Source organism: Carica papaya, chromosome 2 (assembly GCF_054855325.1).
Source record: "Carica papaya isolate Zhongbai chromosome 2, ASM5485532v1, whole genome shotgun sequence".
In the NCBI taxonomy this organism is placed as follows: Eukaryota; Viridiplantae; Streptophyta; class Magnoliopsida; order Brassicales; family Caricaceae; genus Carica; species Carica papaya.
In genome coordinates, this window is record NC_142310.1 from 8,822,302 (window position 1) to 8,845,183 (window position 22,882).

At 35.7% G+C, this 22,882-nt stretch overlaps 2 protein-coding genes across 2 annotated transcripts; one reads left to right on the forward strand and one right to left on the reverse strand.

The window, feature by feature from the left end:
- Positions 1-2,360: 2,360 nt before the first annotated feature.
- On the reverse strand, positions 2,361-4,468 carry LOC110824286 (Carbohydrate-binding X8 domain superfamily protein). The gene is made up of 4 exons (XM_022054873.2): positions 4,217-4,468; positions 3,716-3,958; positions 3,583-3,613; positions 2,361-2,962 (listed from the first exon to the last, which is right to left on the reverse strand). The coding sequence occupies exons 1-4, from the start codon at positions 4,266-4,268 to the stop codon at positions 2,731-2,733; spliced, it is 558 nt and encodes a 185-aa protein (XP_021910565.1). The 5' UTR covers positions 4,269-4,468; the 3' UTR covers positions 2,361-2,730.
- Positions 4,469-19,771: 15,303 nt separating this feature from the next.
- LOC148268742 (uncharacterized) lies at positions 19,772-20,098 on the forward strand. The gene has a single exon (XM_088211913.1). The coding sequence runs from the start codon at positions 19,772-19,774 to the stop codon at positions 20,096-20,098; it is 327 nt and encodes a 108-aa protein (XP_088068039.1).
- The last annotated feature ends 2,784 nt before the right edge of the window (positions 20,099-22,882 follow it).

The following is a 22,882-nucleotide window of genomic DNA, read 5'->3' on the forward strand; positions in this document are numbered from 1 at the left end:
GTGATTGGGGGTTCGGTGAAGAATGAACTTTGGCTTAGGGATGGGATTGGTAAAAACTTTAAATTTCTAAAGTTCATTCCATTAACTATTCTTTGGGTTGTGTGGAAGGAGAGGAACAATAGAGTATTTAATGGGTTTATAGAGAATCTGGATAGAACTAGAGATAGATGGATACATATTTTTTGAGCTATAATTCTGCGACACGATGTGTATTGGTGGGATGATTTTTCTAACTAATATATACGTATGTTGTACAGGGGCGACACCCTCTTGGTGTCATTACATAATATACATTCTTTTTTATCTCAAGAAAAAAGAGAAAGAGAAAGGAAATGGGGTTGGTGGAGAAGAAGAGAAAGGATGATATTTTTCTTTTTCTTGTTTGGATGCTGAAAAATGGGATAGAAATTAAATAGAGAAAATTTTACTTAAGCATGTTTGATAAGGCAGGAATTCCTGAAAATTCCTTTCAATTGTCTGAAGTGTTTATACGTTCTCGCATACCGCATCATGTCAGTACGTGGAACATCGACAAAGGTGTTTGGTTTGAGAAATGTCAAAAAGCGTCTTCCAATACATAAAATATTAATACCAAGTACTTAAAATGTCCAAAAACGTTCCTACTTGTATAGGATGCCTTGGAAAATATGTGAATATTTGAAACTCCCAAAAATGCTTTCTAATATTCGAAATGCTTAGAAACTCACTCGGACATTCAAAACTCTTTAGAAATGTCATCACAATAGAAATGCCTATAAAGTCACCTGAATATCAATTTCTATTCTATCCGAATTCCCTATATTTTGACTTACACGAAAATTCACTCTTGAACAATTTCTTTAAAATTGAGAGCTACAATTCAAACACCTCAAATTTCATTTGAAAATAGCTTAACACCAAATGAAGCAACTAATTGATGCACATCAAACAAATTGAGAGTTTTATTCAGACAATCAATTTATGTCAAACTCCAATCCTGTAAATAATAAATAATATAACAGCATATAAATCAAAAGCTTGCTTCTATCTATACATATTTTTTCATCATTCTTTATAAGATTGAAAAGGTGGTCTATAAGTTACAACTTCCAAGCTTAAGTAAAATTCACCTTATGCCACATGTCTCTCAATCGAAAAGTGCTTCTGAACATGTTCTCTTACAAGGCTGTTCAGTTTCAACACACAACAACCTCTGATTCATTAAACATTATAATCAACCATTGTTTCAATGGTCAGGTTCAAACTCAATAGATGCATAATGGGAAGATCATCCAATATTTCAGGTTTATTTTCGTACTTTTCCTTGGGGACAATGTATTTTAAGGAGAGGTATTGACACATGTAAAACATTGATTTTATAAGGAATTTACTGTTAAATGTTATATGTATATAACAAAATCTAAACACTTTCACCCTTATTTTCTAGGATGCCTCTTAGCTATTTGGAAAGAGATGAATAAGAGAGCTTTTGAGATGAGAGAATTTTGGTAGTTTTAAGTATTCATGACTTCATATTCAATTTTTTTTTTTTATTAGGTTCAATCGTTGTATCAGGACTCAGATATTGAGATTCTTATAAATATTTCATTAGAAGTACAAATATTTTTTATACGAATTACATCTTTTATCTCATTAATTATTATTATTTTATTGTAAAAATTAAATATAAAATTTTAATTTAACTATAATTAAAAAAGACCAAAAATAATTATTATAAGGCCTAATATTATCTCCACTTAACAACAATTGTTGAATAGCTAATATAGATTTTACAAATAGGTTAAGAATTGTATTTCTAGCAATTAATTCATGGCTGTAAATAGCTCACATGTGAGTTTTACAGCAAAATTATGGGACGAAAACCCATCGTTTTTATAGGTTCTGAGGTAACAAGTAACTCGTTCTAGGGGGTACACAAGAAAGTGTTTTTTGATTTCTTTTCCTCTCTTGCAGAAATTGAGTAGAGAACCAAAAGCTCATCCACAAAGTTCCAATGGAGCTTTATGTGTATTTGTTTTGTTTTGTTGTAAAATTTAAATTTGGTTGGAGAGATGAGGGATAACAACAAACCATAATGTTTTATTTATGTTAAATATTAATTAACAATATACAATTCAATTTTTATATATAAATGAAGACAGAAAAATGAGATTTTAATTAGTCCTTTTTTTTGTTCTTGAACTTCATAGACGTATTTTTTGACATTTATGTTTTAATAGAGAGGTAAAGGAGTATAATGAAACGCAGAGATGATAGTAGGTGGTTGGCAAGTCATAATCGTACCAAGTTTCTCTCCAGTGTTTCTTGCCAGCCCCTACCACCACCACCACCACCACCACCTAATTCGGAGAGCGAGTATGTATGGGAATTGAGATACATTTTATTACCCTCTACAATTACAGCCTCTCTCTAGATATACAAAAGAAAGAAAAATAAGTATATATATATATATATATATAGAGGAGATATACGAAAAGAAGAGATCGGTTTCTCTTCCTACCCCAAATCATATCACCACCATTCAAAAAGGAACCCAATTCCCAGCTTTTTACGGAGAAAGAACAAAACAAAAAATTGTGCTAGGTGGGGGGCTCTCTGCCAAAAGATTAAGAACCTACACATTAACCCGTTGTCAAACACTACACCCAGCATTACGTGGCAAAATCTCGCCCCCACATCACACCGTCAATCGCACTAATCTTTCTTCCTTCTTCAATTCCCACAAGGCCACTAGGCCACTAGGCCTGAGAACCAGAGGGTCAATCCAATAGAAAAGAAGAAGCTAGTCGTCTTGAAGATAGCCACTGCACCACTTTGGTCATTGATGCCGGTTGGACCAAGTGGCGTACTCCCAGGGAACATTGTCGGAGAGGTGGTGCCGGTGGTGGTTCCACCAGTTGTTGTTGTGGGTGTAGTCGTCGGGGTTGTAGTTGGGGTTGTGGTGGTTGTCCCCCCAGTGTTGCTGCACAAAATAATATGAAACCAAAACGCTCTTATATTCCCATAACAGAGTTGTTTATATATGATTTCTTTTTTAATGAAGTTACTGAATCAGAAAATAGGAATATATATCAGGATGTTGGGTGTTGGGTAAATCATAATTAAGATCTAGAATCAACCCATGATGAAAATATCAACATCTTCACACCTAATATCCATATGGAAGGAACATGATGAAGCTCATTTTTAATATGGACTGATAGATCTGCTGTTTTCTTCTTCATCATAAGTTATTGAAGAAACAATAATGAGAAAACTCCCAAATTCTGCCATGTGAATGGTGATGTGAATCACAATAATTGCAGTATAAGACAACTGAGGGTGCACCTAATTGTACACTATAAGCACATCAGACGGAGACAACACATCCAATTATAGAACTAACTACTGACTTCCCTTTTTCTTAGAGGATTTCTTTTAGTTTATTTTCCTTGGCGGATTAAAAAAATAAATGAACTCTGAATTTCAGAAAATTTAAAGAAAACTGACCCCCTAAATCTGTTGGCTGATTCTTTTCTTCAAATCAGCAAGTAATTGAAAAGGATGATAGTAAAAAAGCATATGTAAATCTAAGAAGCATACCTGGTAGGATAGCTGCATCCAGTAACTACATCTGCAAATCACCCAAAAAAATACAGAAAAGAAAAATAATTAAAATTCGGAAAACCAAGCTTCCAAATCTTGAAACCTGGGAGGGGTTTATGGAGGAACTTACTGGAGGGAGGATTAGCGCTGACGGTTGCTGTGCCTGAGAAATCACATGAACCAGACATCTGATTCTTCCTCTGGAAATAGCTGTTGACAGCATAGTCACAGTGACTCTTAACAGTGTTGGGCTGGAAACAAGCACCATTTTGAAGGATGGGCGTGCAATCAGCCCCAGCTCCACAAGCATAGTCTATGCTTTTTTGAAGGGCTTGGTCACCTACTCCATCTTTACACAGACAATAAGTAGCACCTGAAGGAGATGAATCAAAAACCAAAGAGTGTTAGTTCACACAGAAACAGTGTCTTCCTTTTTTTGGAAATCAAAAGAATCAAACTTTCTCAGAAACTGAATTAGACAAGAGATCTAGAAACTCTAGGGAGGGGCAAAAAAGGTCCTTTCCCCAAAACAAACCCAGAAATACCATAAAAACAAGATATCCCACTTTGATTGTAATGTGAGAAAAGAAAATTAGATGAAGGAAAAAAGAAGAGTAACTCAGGAGCTTACTTGACTGGCCAGTCATGGCCAAGAAAAGCAGAAAAAGGAGTAACAGAGGCATGATTGAAGAAAGATTGTGCGGCAAGATCAAAATTAAGAAGCCCTTTAAGAAATCTATACGAAGATGGTGGCGTAATTGAGTTAAACTTTGAGAGAGAATAAAGTGAAAATGTATACTTCTAGAGAGAGACGGAGAACAGGGGAGGTAGTGTTATATCTAATATATAGTAAGCTTTTTTGAGGTTTATATTATAAAACCCACTTTACGTTAAGGGCCTCAATATATATACAGACACATTATATATACATATATATATATATATATGCATTATTTTATATTTTATTGTTTATGTGGCAAAAGATCGAGTGGTTTCTGTCTGGGGAATCGAGGAAGCTGAAACTTTTGTCGTGTATTTGACTCTTTTTTTTCTTTCTTTTTTCTTTTTGGAATAAATTTTGGAAAGTTCAAACGGTCATAAACTCGTATAAATATCAGAGCTTTAACCCAGCCTGGTTTGGGTTGGTAACGTAACGGCATGTAAAGAGCCGAGCAGAGTAAGGTATTAAAGTGCCTTTTTTCCATACTTCTTACTTGTATTTTTCTTGTAAGAAAATAAATTTTTTTAGTAAAAATATAAATAATTTCTTTCTTATGATAAATATAAAAATTATGACATATTATTTATGTTTTAAAAATAAAACTATATATTAAAGTATATTTGCTAATTTATTAATTCTGTATTCAGAATAAAATATGATATCTTACTTTGGAAATAATATTTTGTTAATAATCTAAACTATCAATATAAATAAATTAGAACATTTTATTTTATTTTTTTATTCATATAATATATACATATTGGTAAAAATTCTCATTAATGAATTATGTTCTAAATTCTATAATTCAACTGATTTATAATTTTTTATTCAAAAATTACTTTCTTGATTTGTATTTTGACGATTAACCTAGTTAATTTTATTAATTAACTAGATGCTCATCCCGGCTAAGCAGGGATTTAATTTTACCAACATTTTTAATTAATTGTATAATGTTAATTAATATAATTTTACTAAATAATTGGTAAAAAAATTAAATTAATTAGTTTTGGGTGACTATAAAAATGTATCATAAATGGATGTAGCGAAAAATAAGTTAGTATGAATCCAAGTAGATCCATTAATTGGATAAATTAAGTCTCATTTTAACAACATATTTAATATCTTATATACTTATAAAAAATTGTAATGTAAATTTAATTCGTATTCTTTAAACTATTAAAAAGCATGCCATAAAAATATAATAATTTCATTAACAGTAAACCCATAAAATATATTAAAAAAAACATAAATAGAAATAAAATTCTTAACGAAATGTGCATACTTCTATCTCTAAAATATTTTAAACTTGTTGTCTATATCTTATTTTCAATTGTTTCTATATGATTAATATTGAAGAATAATAATGTAACGACCCTGAAAATTTAAAAGGAAATACATATAATAATCTGAATGCGGAAGCTAAATAAAAAATTAAAGTTAACATCCCTTACATAATAACTTAAAAGTATTAAACAATATTACGGAATAAATTCTCTAAAAAAATACGAGAAATGAGAAAAATAAAGGAAACTATAAAACATCTAGCATCTACTTGCTGTCTTCTTGTGGATCGGGCTCGGAAACCAAGTCCTCCTGATCTGAAATGGTTAAATAAGGAATGAGGTACACTAACCCAGTAAGGACATCATATTATATCACCGTCACAGAAGCAAAAGTTGGTAGAAAACCGAAAACAACCAATGAAGCACAAATTTTAAACCAATACAATTATTTAAAATAAAACCACTTACCCTTTTTTCTTACCGTTAGAGAACCTGTGAAAACAACCTATAAAGACAATAACATCATACATATCACAATTTCATGCATAATCAGTAACATAAAATACATCATAAATCCGTATTCATTAACAATAACTGATTATTACCGTTTCTCGTTTTCACCAGCCTACTAGTATCCATGGGGATCCATAGGGGTCCCCGCTACACGTGAACCATTCCCTTTAACAATCTTAATTTCAGGGTCGTCCCCATATCCCGTCCGATATGAGATAACGTTCACGGTAGAGTTTCCTATGAACTATGTCCATCCACCATCTCCCAAGATATCTAGTGAGACTGTCATCTTATCCATTTATCAAATCACATCTCATTCCTATTTGTCCTTAGTCTCTGTTACCAACTCAAACATAAATACATAAACAAGTAACGTGCATCCAACAAAGCAAACATATCTTAGATTCCCAAAATCAAACAGTAGTGAAGTAAGCAGTGATACATGCATTTAAAACTATAGAATAGATAAACTAGATACCATAATGCATTTAAACTGTAAACAAATCAAACAGGAATCAACAGAGAATAATGTTCGGTTCGGGCTCCATTAGCAACCGTAATTAATTATGTATATTTATTTAATTTGTACAAAATACAATATTATTATTTATTCAAACTTCAATTCTATGATAAAAAATAGGGTGAGGAGTCCTTACTTGATTTGACACCAAAAACTAGATTGTCACTACGCCTACGGGCGGTCCCTAGGTTCCCTAAATTTTTCGTCGGGAACTGAAACACGCTTACGTTACCTACACAAGTCCCAAATAACCCAAAAATCAGACCCAGGGCCTACTCGGCCAATTTTTGAATTCTAGCACGGCCGCTCCGCCGTGCTCCAGCGACAGCGTCGCCACTCAGGGGCGCGATCCACCTCAGGTTGGCTGTTTTTGACCATTTTCGACCGAATTCAGCCAAACTTGAATCGGTTCCTGTGAGAAAACACACTTAGGGCCATCGGTGGACCTGAAAAACGTAAAAAACTTAAATTCACCGGCAGTGGGGCTCTCCGGTGTGGCGGTTCCTCCGGCTCATGTTGCGGTTGGGTGTTTTGCTCCGGTCAACTTGTAGAGAAGGAAACGGTGATCACAACAGTGGAAAAATTACATCGAACGGGAATTGGAAAGGGCCTCATCGGAGGCAAAAATTGAAACACCCTGCGGCGGCGCCGCTAAGCTTCAGCGGCATTTTTCAACCAATTGGCTGGTGTTTTCGCTCCGATTTGGCCATAGGTGGGTTTAGAATCAAATTCTGAGCAAAGAGTAGAATTTTTACCTCATTTGGCGGCTGAAAATTGCTCCGGTACGGTGGCGGGTGGCGGCGATCAACTCCCCGACAGTTGGGCTATCTTCTCCGGCGTGGGGCTCTGGCGGCTAGGGTTAGGGTTTGGGTGAGGATGAGGTTATTTATACCCATCCGCTTTTGATTTGAGTTGTCCGATCGCGATTAAATAGGGAGTGAATTTGGACCGTTCATTACGATTCAATCTGGACCGTCCGTGCGCGATTCAATCTAGGCCGCCCGTGCGCGATGCAATCTAGGCCGTCCGTGTGCGTTTTTTATCTGGGCCGTCCGTGCGCGCGAGAACGAATCTCAGTCGTTCGATCGCACACACACGGATCGCCCACGTGGCTCCCTCCCGCATCAGTGTCTTTGCCACCTGGCGCGTCTTGGTTGGCCAGAGCTGCTGACCGGGCAACTAACGTGGCACAACTTTTCTAAATTATGTTTTGACCCTCCCAATTTCCGATTTTTCTTTTAAAAATGCCATCAGAATACAAATTTTCACCCTTTTTTTCCAAAATTATTTTCAATTAAATCTTTGAACAATTTTTACCCCTTATTATTATTATTATTATTATTATTATTTCTATTAAAATAAATTAAATTCAATTTAAAATTACATAAATAATAATTATATTCATATAATAATAATTAATAAAAAGAAAAAAAAAGGAAAGGTTGGATGTTACAAATAAAGATAAAACTTACCATTTCATAACACTAAATTTAAATATTAATGGAAGAAAAAAAAAAGTGACTGATATAATAGAAAAAAAAAAATGTTTTGAACAATTTACTAAAAATAAATTTCTATTCTTTATTTAGAAAATTTATATTTTAAAATATTAAAATTTATTATTTCAAAAAATTAAAAAATGTCTCATGAAAATTTCAAATTTCACTTGTATATGTATATATAGATTTCATAAGGCAATATATCTAATTTTATTTTTCTTTTTTTTTTTAAATTTTTGGTAGGTACAATATGTTTGGAACACTATAATTGGATTAATCGATTGCACACGACATGGCTCCCTCCTGCATCCACTAACTAACAAAAATCATATGATGAAACGGGATTCAAATCTCAAATATTTTGGTTAAAATAATAACTTCTATTTTGTCCAAAGTAAAATGAATTAAACTCATTTTTAGAAATAGCTGCATTGTAACAACCCGTACCCCAGCAGGGTCGGTTATAGCTCATCTAATTACTATCATTCATAATATCATCTATAAGAGAGATTAAAACATCACTCTGATTCATAAATATTATTCTAAGAGTACTTATTTCATGTATCCTTAATCAAATAAATAAATATATTTATGATTCACGTTCCTACCAAGCTGTCTCCGTAAGAAACGATACAAAGAAACCCTTTTAATTAAAGTAAGGACCGAAAGTACAAGTATTTCCTCCTACACATAATAACATCGATTATATCCTACAACTAACTCTCAATTGTTCGACCTAGGTAGTGACAAGGAAAGTTCCCTGCAAGTGCTTAAGTTTGGCGACATGACTTTTGTTGTTCTAGATCTTGTTTCTCGTTTTACCTGTTCTAAAATTTACAACATAATGAGTTACATTGCCCAGTAAGTAGAATATGCACATCACACTAAAAGATTAGAGAAAAATATATTACAACTAAATGTGGTGGTATAACTCAGTGTCCATTTAATTTCCTTGTTAACTTTGTCTCCGTAAAACAAAAGTTTGTTATCCTTTCATTGGGATTCCTAACTCGTCTAATAGGTTTCCTAAGTACTCTTTTATACCCTTCAGCCCCCTTTTTATTTTGTTTCAGAGTTCTATTCAACTTCTATAAATTTACTCTAACTCATCTACTTATAGTCTCAAACACCCCCTCCGTTATCCCCAAGTCTTCTTCTTGCATAATCTTGTCATGTTCTTATTCAACACTCTAACTTAAATGTCTCCATCCAATTTTTACCCAATTAACCATACTAACTAGTCTATCTCCTCATCATCATTGATGTCTCCTGTACCTACAAAGACCTAACTAGCCTATATTTCACAATCTATGACATTCATATAATACTCTACACATGTATACAAAATACTTTGATTTTACACACATGCAGAATCATGCCAATCACATCGGCCCCAGAATATCCACACTGGTCACTCACCATGACCCAACATATAATATTCAGCCCTGAAATTTGGTTCGAAATTAATTTTAAAAGTAAATATATATAAATATAAATTTTAAATTTATAAATATTTATTTAATGTAAAATTAGAAAAAAAATAGGCAAATGATGACATTGAAAACAAGTTTGGAAAAAATGGGTGAAAATTTGGGTTCGGGGGGTATTTTCGAAAGAAAAATTAGAAACTAGGGGTCAACAAATAAATTAAAAGAAATTGCATCATGCAGGATTGCCCAGTCAGCAGCCCCAACGAACCAGAGCACATAGCGTAGTAAGTCACGCTGACTCAGTGCCACGCGGGAGGCCACGTTGGCAATCCGCGTGCCTGCGATCAGATGGCCCGAATGCATTTCCACGCGCGTAGATAGTTCGGATCCATTCCTTCCTCAGGCACGATTGGACGGTCGTGATTAAACACGATGAATAGTTCATATTTGTTCCCTCTTTAAACGCGATCGTATAGTCCAGATCAAATCTCAATGAATGATTCAAATTTATTCCTTCTTTAAACGTGATCGGACAGTCGAGATCAAACGGAATGAACGGTCTAGATTTAAGGAAGATATGTATAAATATCTCACTTCATACCGAACCCAAACTCTAGCCATTAGCCCCCACCAGAGAAGAAAAACTAGTCACCGGAGAAGAGAGCCGGCTGCCACCACGTTGGAGCTACTTCCAACTGCCAAAAAAGGTAAAAATTCTCTTATTCACTTAGAATTTGATTTTAAATACCCTCATGGCCAAATCAGAGCAAAAAGAACTGGGGATGAGCCGAAAATCGTGGGTAAAGCCCAATGGCGCCGCCGCTAAAAAAATTAAAAATCGTCTTCGATGAGCCCCTAATTGTTTCCCGTTTCATGCAATTTTTCCTCCATTGTGTTCATCATTATGTTTTCTACAGGTTAATCGAAGAAAAATGCACAGCCGCGAAGGTGAGCCGATGGAGCAGCCGCACTGAAAAATTCCGGCGCTAGTAAGTTTTTGTTTTTTGACTTTTTTCGACGAACAAATGCCCCTTAACGTCTTTTCTCACCGGGATGGGTATAAAACCGGTCGAAATCGGCCAAAACTGGCAAAAAATGACCAATCTGAGGTAAACCACCACCGTGGGCGATGATGCCATCACCATGCCAGAATTCTAAAATTTGTCAAAAAAGATTTTTAACACCGATTTTAGATTTTTGGGATATTTTTAGGTACATGAAGTGTGTTTTTACTTCCACAGGAAAATTCAGGAAACTTGGGGACCGCCAGTAGGCACAGTAGAAAGTTCAGTATTTCAGACACCGATTCAAGTAAGAATCTCCCATCTTATTTCTTGTTATGGAATTGAAATCTAATTATAAATAATACGATATTCTATGTAATTTAGGAAACTTCAATAATTAATTACATGTTACTAATGGAGCTGAAACCTGTTATTTATTACTGTTTGTCATGTTTTAACTGATTGTTTGATTTTACAGTTTTAAATGCATGATAATACACTAGGATTGGTAAGATAATTCAATTGTGTTTTTTTTATGTATGTATTGCTTGTCTTGCGTGATTTACAGTTAAATTGTTAAACTAAAAATTAAATATAAACGAAAAATTGATTGGTTAAGTGAATGAATGAATGATAACCTTACTGAATATCCTGGGATATGGTGTACGGACCAGGTACATAGGGAATTCTACTGTGAACGTCATCTCATACCGGACGGAGTATGGGGACGGCCCGTTTCACCCTCATACCGGACGGGGTATCGAAAATTGGTATTTTGGCCCTTATACTGCACGAGATATGAGGACGGACCGTTTCATCCTCATATTGGACGAGATAATGAAGGATAGTATTTTGGTGCTCATACCAAACGGAGTATGGGGATGATGGTTAGTTAACAAGGTTTGATGTTAGTTTACACGTAGTGGAATATCCCTATTGACCCCCATGGATACTAGTAGACAAATAAAAAGAAAAAATTGTTATTCTTACTTATTTGAATATGAGATTATGATGTTGTTGAGCTATTGTCTCTATATGTCGGTTTTGAAAATCTCACAACGGTAAGTATGTAACAAATGATTTTACTTATAATAAATGAATTTACTTAAATTAAGATATTCATTAGTTGTTTTTATGATTTTTACCAACCTTCAATTTTTGTATCAATGAGTAGTGTGATATTCTTACTAGACTAGTGTAGCTCACCCTTTCATTAACAATTTCAGATCAAGAGGACCAAGATCCAGATCCCGATCAATAAAGAAGTTATGAATAGTTCACCACCCGGACTCCCTTCAAAGGCTAGTGAAGGTCGTCCTAGGATACCTTCACTACCTTGTTTACTTTTCATTTATTTTTTGATTTTTCACTTGTTCTTTTAGAAGTGTCATTCCCGTAGCCCTATTGGATATTCTAAATTATTGTGTAAAGAATGTAAACCCTAATTTTATTATTTCACTTCCGTATTCAATTTATAATTTATTCCCTTTTAAATTCCGGGTCGTTACAGTTGGTATCAGAGTCGCGTTCCTCGGAACCATTCCTTACACAAAAACCTTAGAAAACATAAAAAAAAATGAATTATCACTCAACAATTCCTTATGAAATGCAAGTACATATAGATAAGGAGAGGAAAACCCCATTAAACCGAGCAGCCCGGGAGGGTTCGCTTCGAGAGAATGTTGACCGACTATTTGAAATGGTAGAGAGACTCATCGCTGCCCAGTAGGAAAAAAGGAGGGAGCTACTCGACCCTCTCCCCCTGCCACAGGTTGAGCCACCCCTACAGTGGGAGGATCCTGAGCCACCCCAATACGACCTTGATCCTCAACAGTACCATCTAACACCACTAAAGGATGGTTCGGTGCCCCAGCTGCATCACCCAGCACCACCACAGTACAATTTGGTGCCTCCACTGTATCATCCAGTATCACCACAGGGCCATCTGGTCCATCCCCAGCATAATTCAGTCCCTCTTCCACGAAACCCAGTTCCTCCCATGATGGACCCAGTCTATATTGAGAGGTATAAAAGACTAAACACATCTACTTTTACAAGAACATCCTCATTTGACGAGGTCGAGTATTGGTTAACTGAGACAGAGAAGGATTTTACGACTCTAGAGGTGATTCTCAAATAGAGAGTCATACTTGCCACCTATATGCTGGTGGGAGAAGCAGGTCTCTGGTGGTAACTCAAACAGGCCACCCTCCCCGTTTCAATCACTTAGGAATAGTTCTTGATGGTCTCCAATGCAGAGTACCTCCTAAAGCATCTCCGGCATCTGAAGAAAATGCAGTTTGCACTCCTGATCCAAGGTGATATAATCAGAATATGCCCAAAAGTTACTAAAGTTAGGCTAATATTCCCCTGATAGCATGATGGATAAAGGCAGAAAGACAAGAAAGTTCGAGTGGAGCCTCTGTCCTAAGATTAGACGACAACTATATGTGTTCGAATTCAGTACTTACTCGGCCGTTCTAGCCAAGGCACAGCTAGTGGAGAGGAACCTTTGTATTTTTTCTCAAGCAGTAGGGAACCTTAGGCGCTCAATTTCACACCGCAGACCAGCACCCACTGCACCTGTTCAGCAGAATAAGAGACCTAGGCTAGTGACTCAGACTCCTCCTCAGATTCTAACAATAGGACGCAGTAGGACTGGCCAGCACTGCAGCAAGGATCATGAAGACCCTATTATCGCCTCAACAATACTTATCGTACATGTGGAAGTGTCCAACATTACGCGAGAAAGTGCTCGAGGAATCAGAACCAGGTCAGACCTCTTATTCAGGGTTGGGCTTACAACCTCATTCAGTAAGATGTAGAAGCCAACCCAGATGTGATACAAGATACGTACACTATCTATAATCATCTTGTGCATGTTTTGATTGATACTAGTGCCTCACATTCATTTGTTATATATGTTTTAACACCAAACTTGAATGCATTAGCTGAAAGACTTGATTCTGTGTTGTTTGTGTCTACTCTTGGGAGTAGGACACTACTGGAGGAGGTTACATACAGAGCCTGTATCATAACTATAGCATATAAGAAATTGAGTGTGGACTTTATAGAGATTGATATTGTGGACTTTGATGTAATCTTATGAATGAAATGACTAGCGATGTATCACGCCACCGTAGATTATTTTCACAAGAAACTTGTATTCAATCCTTCTAATGAAGAGTCATTTACAAATTAGTAAAGTTCTTTAAACATTATTTCCTCATGATAATTTTTCTATTACTAAGTGCTTTAACTCGACTATTTTATCTAACTAGGTAAATCTAAGAAAAATATTTGTATTCGAGAAATTCTGGTAGTCCAAGACTTCTCAGACGTATTTCCAGATGAACTACCCAGACTGCCAGTAGATAGAGAAGTTGAATTCATCATAGATCTTCAGGCAGGCACCCAGTTTATTTTGATTGTCCATTACCGTATGAATCGTGTTGAGATGGAGGAGCTGAGGAAACAGATCAATGAATTGCATGATAGTAAATTCATCCGACATAGTGTGTCCTCTTGAGGTGTTGGAGTCACATTTATAAGGAAGGGGGATGAGACGTTAAGGTTATGTATTGACTACAAATGACTGAACAGGGTCACGATCAAGAAAAAGTACCTCCACCCAATGATCAATGATCTTTTTTATCAGTTATAAGGTGCCCAAGTCTTCTCCAAAATAGACCTGCATTTAGGTTACCATCAGGTAAAGATCAAGGTAGAAAAAATTCTCAAAATAAATTTTTGAACCAGGTACGGACACTATGAGTTCTTAGTCATGCTATTTGGACTAACCAACGCACCAACCATCTTCATGGATTTGATGAACAGGATTTTCAAATAATTTCTGGATCAGTTCATCATTGTATTTATCGATGATATCCTGATCTATTCAAAAAACAGAGAGGAACACGTTCACCATCTGACTCAGGTTTTGCAGGTTTTTAGAGAAAAGAAATTATATGCAAAGTTGAGTAAGTGTGGGTTCTAGCTCGAACAAATTACTTTCCTATGGCACATCATATCAAGGGATAGAGTATCAATGAATCCCAAAAAAATTGAGGCAGTGCTCAATTAGGAAAAACTGACCTTAGTCAAGGAGATTCGTAGCTTTCTAGGGATTATAGGTTATTACTGCAGGTTTGTGGAAAGATTTTTAGCCTAACTGCTCATTCGACTCGGTTCACAAAAAAAACAACAAGTTCGAGTGGAATGAGAACTGTAGAAGGAGTTTTTTAGAACTAAAGAAGTAGTTGACTATTGCACATGTGTTGGCCTTACCGAATAGGACAGGTAAATATACAGTTTATAGTGATGTCTCATAACTGGGGTTGGGTTGTGTTCTGATGCAGTATGGGAAGGTCATAACCTATGGGTCCAAGCAGTTGAAGAGTCATGAGAAGAACTACCTCACTCATGACTTAGAACTTGCCGCGATTATCCACGCCTTGAAGACTTGACGCCATTACTTGTATGGAGAGACTTTTCATATCTATACTATGAAACACATATTCACTCAAAAGGATCTCAACATGTGTTAGAGAATATGGATAGAGGTTTTTAAAAACTATGATTACAATATCTTATATCACCTTAGCAAGGGCAACGTGGTAACCGACGCACTCAGCAGAAAAAGTGCAGATATATTAGCTCACCTAATGGTTTCAGAATGCATGGTAATAGGCCCTGCACAACAGGTATGAATTCAGGACCTGAAGAGAGTTACATGTTTGGTCCACCTGACTGTTCAACCTGAATTGATCCAGAGAATAAAAGAAGTCCAATCTATCAATTCTACCCTCAAGAAAGATATTTAACAAGGAGTAAATCCAGAATTTTAAGTCTCTACCAATGAGTTGCTTAGATTTCAGGACAGGGTGCGTGTTCCATGTGATAGTGAGTTGAAAAAGAATATCATGACAAAGGCTCATAACTCAAAGTTTGTCATTCATCCCTGAAGTACTAAGATGTATCCAAGTATGCAACTCCAATTTTGGTAGAACAGGATGAAAAGAAAAGTGGCTGACTTTATTTTCAAGTGTTTGGTATGTCAGTAAGTTAAGGCAGAATATCAACACTCAGGCGGGCTACTTCAGTCATTACTAATTCTAGAGTAAAAGTGGGAACACATCACAATGGATTTCGTGACAGGGTTGCCTAGGGCACGCTCGGAACATGATGTCATTTAGGTCATTATTGACCGACTCACCAAGTCTTCCCACTTCTTAGCCATCAAGATGACCAACCCCTTGGATAAACTAGCAAGAATGTATATCCGAGAGATAGTCAGGTTATATAGAGTACCAGTGACAGTAGTATCCAACAGAGACCCCAGATTCACTTCTCAGTTCTAGTCTAGTTTTCAACTTACTATGGGAATGAAACTATCCCGTAGTACTGCATTCCACCCTCAGACTGATGGACAATCAGAAATGACGATCCACACACTGAAAGATATGCTCCGAGATTTTGTTCTTAACTTCGGGGGACCATTGGGATGATCATTTACCCTTAATAGAGTTCGTCTACAATAACAGCTACTAAGCAAGTATCGACATAGCTTCATACGAGGCTTTATATGCCCGCTCATATAGATCGTCGATCTGTTAGGAAGAGGTGGGCGATAGAAAATTGTTCGGTCCAGATCTTGTGGAGGAGACTACAGCCAAAATAGTTAAGATTAGGAAGAACATCCAGATGGCTCAGAGTAGGCAGAAGAGTTATGCAGATATTCGGATGAGAGATTTGGAATTCGAGAAAAGTGATTGGGTGTTCCTTAAGATCACTCCTTTGAAGGAAATCAGTAGGTTTGATAAGAAGGGGAAACTGAATCTCCGGTTTATTGGGCTATTTAAAATCTTAGACAGAATTGGCACCACCGCCTACAGATTGGTACTACCTCCAGAACTATCCAAGGTCCATAATGTGTTTCATGTGTCCATGCTACGCAAGTACAACCTGGACCCATCTCACGTCTTGGCCGACAAGTCCCTTTCATTCTAGGAGGATCTGTTCTATGAGGAGGTACTGGTGGATATTGTGGATCGAAAGATCGGAGTACTCTGCAACTAGAAAATTCTCTTTGTTAAGGTTCTATAGCAGAATTACACACAGAGATATGACACATGGGAGCTAGAATAAGACTTTATAGCCTAGTATCCCTAACTATTTGATTGAGTGAGAGACAAATTTGATGGACTAAATTTTTTTTAAGGATGGAGAGTTGTAATTTCCGGGCCCGAAGTTTGGCCCGGGATTAATTTTAAAATTAAAAATATATATATTTTTAAAATTTATAAATATTTATTTAATATAAAATTAGGAAAAAACAGGTGGAGGATGAAATTGAAAATAATTTTGGAAAAAAAGGGTGAAAATTTGGGTTCATGGAGTATTTTTGGAAGAAAAATTAGAAACTGAGGATCAAAATATAATTAAAGAAAATTACGCCACATAAGACCACCTAGTCAGCAACCCTGATGAATCGGAGCACGCCCCATGGCAAAGCACGTTGACTCGGTGCCACGCGGGAGGTCGCGCTAGTAATCCATGTGCCTGCGATCGGACGACCCAGATGTGTTCCCGCACGCGTGGATGGTTTGGATCCATTCCCTCCTCAAGCATGATCGGACGATCGCGATTAACCGCGATAAATGATCCATATTCGTTCTCTCTTTAAACGCGATCGTACGGTCCAGATCAAATTACGATGAACGATCTAGATTTATTTTCTCTTTAAACGCGATCGGACGGTCGAGATCAAATACGATGAACGATCCAGATTTAAGGGAGACAGGTATAAATATCTTACTTCACTACAGAATCCAAACCCTAACTGCCAGCCCCGCGCTGAAGAAGAAGAACCAGTCACCGGAGAAGGGAGTCGACAGCAAAAAAAAGTAAAAATTCTCCTATTTGCTCGAAATTTGATTTTGAGCACCCCCATGGAAAAATTGGAGCAAAAGAAATAGCGAATGAGCCGAAAAGTAAAATGCGACGGCACCGTCGTGGGAAAAAACCAAAAATCACTTTAGATGAGGCCCTTCTCGTTTCTGTTTCGTGTAATTTTTTTACCATTGTGTTCACCATTCTGTTTTCTATAAGTTGACACAAAAAAACATCCAGTCGCGAAGGTGAGCCAGTAGAGCCGCCGTATCAGAAAATTCCGCTGCCGGTAAGTTTATATTTTTCAACTTTTTTCGGCCAACTGAGACTCCTTGACCTGTTTTCTCACAGAGATGGGTATAAAACCGACCAAAACGGACCAAATTTGGCCAAAAACACCTAGTTTGAAGTAAACCACCGTCGTGGGCGATGGTGCTGTCACCGGAGTACGGCGGTGCTATCGCCAGAGTACAGCAGTGTCGCCGTGCCAGAATTTTAAAATTTGTCGGAAAAGATTTTTAATATCGATGTTGGATTTTTTGGGGTATTTTTAGGTACATGAAGCGTATTTTTACATCTGTAGGAAAATTTAAGAAACCCGGGAACCGCCAGTAGGTGCAGTAAAAAAGTTCAATATTTCGAACACCGATTTGGTTAAGAATCCCTCACTTTATTCTCGGTTATAAAATTGAAGTCTAATTATAAATAATACCGTATTTTACATAATTTAAAAAATTTTGATAATTAATTATAGATTACTAATGGAGCCAGAACCGATTATTTATTACTGTTTGTAATGTTTTAATTAATTATTTGATTTTACAGTTTTAAATGCATTATAATACACTAAAATTGATAAGATGATTCAGTTGTGTTTACTTTATGCATGTATTACTTCTCTTGCGTGATTTACAGTTAAATTATGAAACTAAAAATTAAATTTAAATGAAAAATTGATTGGTTAAGTGAATAAATGAATGATAGTTTTACTGGATATCCTGAGAGAAATTATCCAACACACAATTTGGAGTTGGCTGTAATGATATATGCTCTGAAATTATGGCAACACTATTTATATGGGGAGACATTTGAGATTTATACTAATCATAAAAATTTATAGTACTTGTTCACACAGAGAGAGCTTACCATGCAACAGAGGCGATGGATAGATTTGTTGAAAGATTTTGACTATAAAATTTGTTATCATCCAGTGAAGGGGAATGTAGTAATCAATGTTCTCAGCCAGAAGAATACTGGGATATTGACACATTTAATGGTGACTGAGTGGGAATTACGGGGGACCCTATAATAAGTAAAAATTCAGGGACAACAGCAAGGTAAGCATAGAGCTAGTTTAAGAGCCCAGTCGATCTTAATTCAAAGGATTAAAGAAGGTCAGATAGCTAATGTCAGGTTACAGTTGGTCAAAGAAGAGATGAGGTAAGGGACTTTTCTTGAATTTAGCTTATATGGGGATGGAGTGATCAAATATAGGGGTAGGATGTGTGTACCCAATGATAGGGACTTAAAGAGAGAAATCCTTAACGAAGCACACAACATAAGATTTGTCATGCATCCAGAGAGCACCAAGATGTACAGAGATCTGCAAAAGCATTATTGGTGGCATGGAATGAGACGAGATGTTTGACGTGTCAACAGGTAAAGGCATAATATCATAAACTCGGGGGGTTATTGCAACCATTACCTATACTATAGTGAAAATGGGAGTATATTTTGATGGATTTTATGACAGGTTTACCTTGAAACTGCAAGAATCAAGATAGTATTTGGGTGATTGTGGATAGACTTACCAAATCCTCACATTTTTTAACTATGAAGATTTCATACTCGGTAGACCATCTTGCTCGGTTATATGTGAGAGAAGTGGTTAGACTGCATAGGATCCTTGTTTCTATTGTTTTAGATAGGGACCTCAGGTTCACTTCTAGGTTCTAGAGATGTTTACAATTAGCAATGGATATGAAACTAAACTTTAGTATTGCTTTTCATCCCCAGACGGATGGGCGATCTGAAAAAACTATACAAGTGTTAGAAGATATGTTACGGGCATGTATCTTGGATGTGGGGAAAAATTGGGAAGAGATGTTACCCTTGATAGAGTTTGCTTACAATACTAATTATTGTATTAGTCTTGGGATGACTTCCTATGAAGCTTTTTATGGTAGACCTTGTAGATTGTCTGTTTGTTGGGATGAGGTTGGAGAAAGATAGTTGTTGGGTCCAGAGCTGGTAGAAGAGACAACTACTAAGATATCAGTAATAAGAAAGAACTTGTAAGCAGCCCAGAGTAGACAGAAGAGGTATATGGACAATAGGAGGAGAGACCTAGTGTTTGAGGTGGTTGATCATGTATTTTTGAAGGTATTGCCCATGAAGGGTTTGTTGAGATTTGGAAAAAAAGGGAAACTAAGTCCCCGATTTGTTGGGCCTTTTGAGATTCTAGAAAGAGTAGGTACAGTTGCTTACCGAATTGCACTTTTATCAAAGTATGTAGGGATGCTTGATGTATTTCACGTCTCGATATTGTGGAAGTATCAGCCTGACCCCACACATGTTATACGTCATGAATTACTATCATTGGAAAAGGACTTGACGTGTGAAGAAAAACCAATACATATCGTGGAATGCTAAGAAAGAAAGTTGAAAAGTAAGACAATACCAATGGTGAAAGTACCATGGCAACATCACTCTGAGGAAGAGGCGACTTGCAAATAGGAGGATGAGATGAGAGCCAACTATCCGTAACTTTTTTCAGGTAATGTGGTGTAACGAAATTTGAGGGATCAAATTTTTTTAAAAGTTGAGGATATTGTAACAGTCTGTGTATAAGAGAGGGAATGGACAGTTGAGATTAGATGGGAGTAGTCAATGGCCTTGATTTGAGGTGAGGTAGGGTATAAAAAGGGGGCTGAGAAGGGGAAAGAGGAAAAAAAAAAGAAATAAAAAGGGAGCGAGAGTGAGAAAATAGATAAAGAGAAGGGAGGAGTGGGGAAGAGACATTGGTAATTTGCGAGCTAAAAGATCTATCCGTGAAAGTAATAGGGGTAAGAGATGGAGGTACGACTAGATGTAGGAATTAGGAAGATATGACTTTACTTTGAACCAATTCAAGAAAGTTGAATAAGACTTAACCACCATCAAACATAGCAAGTACAAATAAATTTCTTTGGAACCTCAAATTCAAAAAATAAATAAAATAAAAACAAAGCAAAATAAAAACCAAAACAAATAAAACATGAACATCCTACAAGATCGATTTTCGATCAGGATACCACATACCAACATTCTTGGAACAAATTTTTTTAAAATATGATACGATAATTAGTGATGATCGAACTCAACCAAACTCTAGTAGTATGTAGATAATCGCAAAAAAAAATCGAACAGCTAAAGAAACGAATACTCCTGACAAGGAATAAATATATAATGGTCGTTGATTCAATCATCAGCACCTGACATTTTCGATGGCATGCGTGTGATGGTGCGTGGTGACACTGACAACCAGGACCGCATGTCCGAAGGTAAAATTCATTCCTCATTTCACATAATATAATTTTGAAAATTATTCATAATTTAATATATGTGTTTTCTATTATAACCAAGAAAAATTATCCAAACGGTATTCGGATTTCTGAGAAGACTGTAGACCGAGGTAGAAAAGATTTTCAAAGCTTTTTCAATCACACCATAGGTAAGAATTATGTGTATTTCGTACGAAAATATAAATTATATATTTATATAAATGTGTATATATATATAGTGCAATATTTGTGAATGTTTAAATGTATGTGTAATGTAATACAAATATAATGAGTATGTCTAATTTATATTTGTTTGTGTTTATGTAGTGTGTATATATATAGGTTGTTAGGCATGTGTATATATATATAATATACGATGAATGAGATATGAATTGATAAGAATGAAGCTGATAAAAACAAATGTGTGAATAAATATATATATGATATATTGTGTATACGTGTTTAAATATAAACGTATATGTATGTGTCGGTAGAGATTGTGTGCGTAAATATAAATATAAATATATATATTCTGTGTGAGATATGTAGTGAGGGTATATATCTGTATTCTAATATATATGTGTGTGTATTAATATATGTGTACATATGTTATGTATATGAAATATATAACCAGTATGTGTAAGTGTGAAATTTAGGTACACTGCACTTACTGTGTGATTTAGTGCAGATGTACGATGCATTTTACTTGCTGTGTGATATAGTACAATTGCATAAGGAATCTAAGTATCTTGTGTTTGCTGTATGATCTGGTACAGAATAATTCAAAAAGGGGTTTGAAATGTATGGCTTTAATGTGCGTGATGATATCATGTATTTTGTGTGTGTGTGTTTGTGTTTAATTATACATAAAAATTAAGATCTTAGGTATGAAATGAGTGAATTAGAAATAAGAGAGATTTGGAAAGAGTAAAGAGTGTAAGGACACTTGGGACCTACTCTTTTAGTCTGAATCAAGGAGGGAAGGGTGTGTGTGGGACTGAAGTTCAGCGGGTATGATGAACCTGCACATGGATAGAGTTTGAAACTTAGTCCAGACGTGGATAGGTGTTTGTGAGTGTAGGTCACCTAGCAAACGTAACTGTTGTGGCTAATGTGAGATTTTATGTGTGTACTATCCATGCGATGGGGGGATCTATTTCGCATCTTCTCAGTGACGATATAAACGATATCACACAATAAAATCTTAGATGTGATATTTTAAGTATATTGTGATATTTCAAGTATAAATATGATTTGAAATAAGAATAAAAATTATGTTATAAGAATGAGGATTAGAATATATTTCGTGTGATGATTTATTTTGTTGTATATTTTGATTGAGATATTTTGTTTGGCACTTTCTAGATTATAAGTATTATTATATTTTATATATTGTGTGAATATATGTATGTAAATCTCTATTTTAGAATCTTTTTTTTTACTGAGCTCGTAAAACTCACCCCAATTCACCATCATTCAAGTGAGAAGAGATGAGAAACAAGTCCAAGATCAATAGAAGATGGTAAAGAAAACCTTCTTAGTTTCTATTTTAGATTTGTAAATTAATTTAGATGCCCTAATTATTTGTAAACAAATAATTATCCTATTATAAGGGATGTATATTAAAGTGTAGTTCCGCTATATATTTAATATTTATTTATTTTGCTAATTGAAAATATTGTGCTAACATCCATATCCACTGACATTAGGGTTTGGCTTGTTACATCAAGATAGTCGAAAACCTGGCCACTACAAATTTGGAGGACCAAATTTTTTTAAGAGGGGAAGTATGTAACATCCTGGGAAAAAATAAAAAAAGGAAGGAAAATAAGACTAAACTGAGATTATTTTTAAAGAAGAGAGGCAATGTGGAAATGGAGTAGGGGCTGGGTTG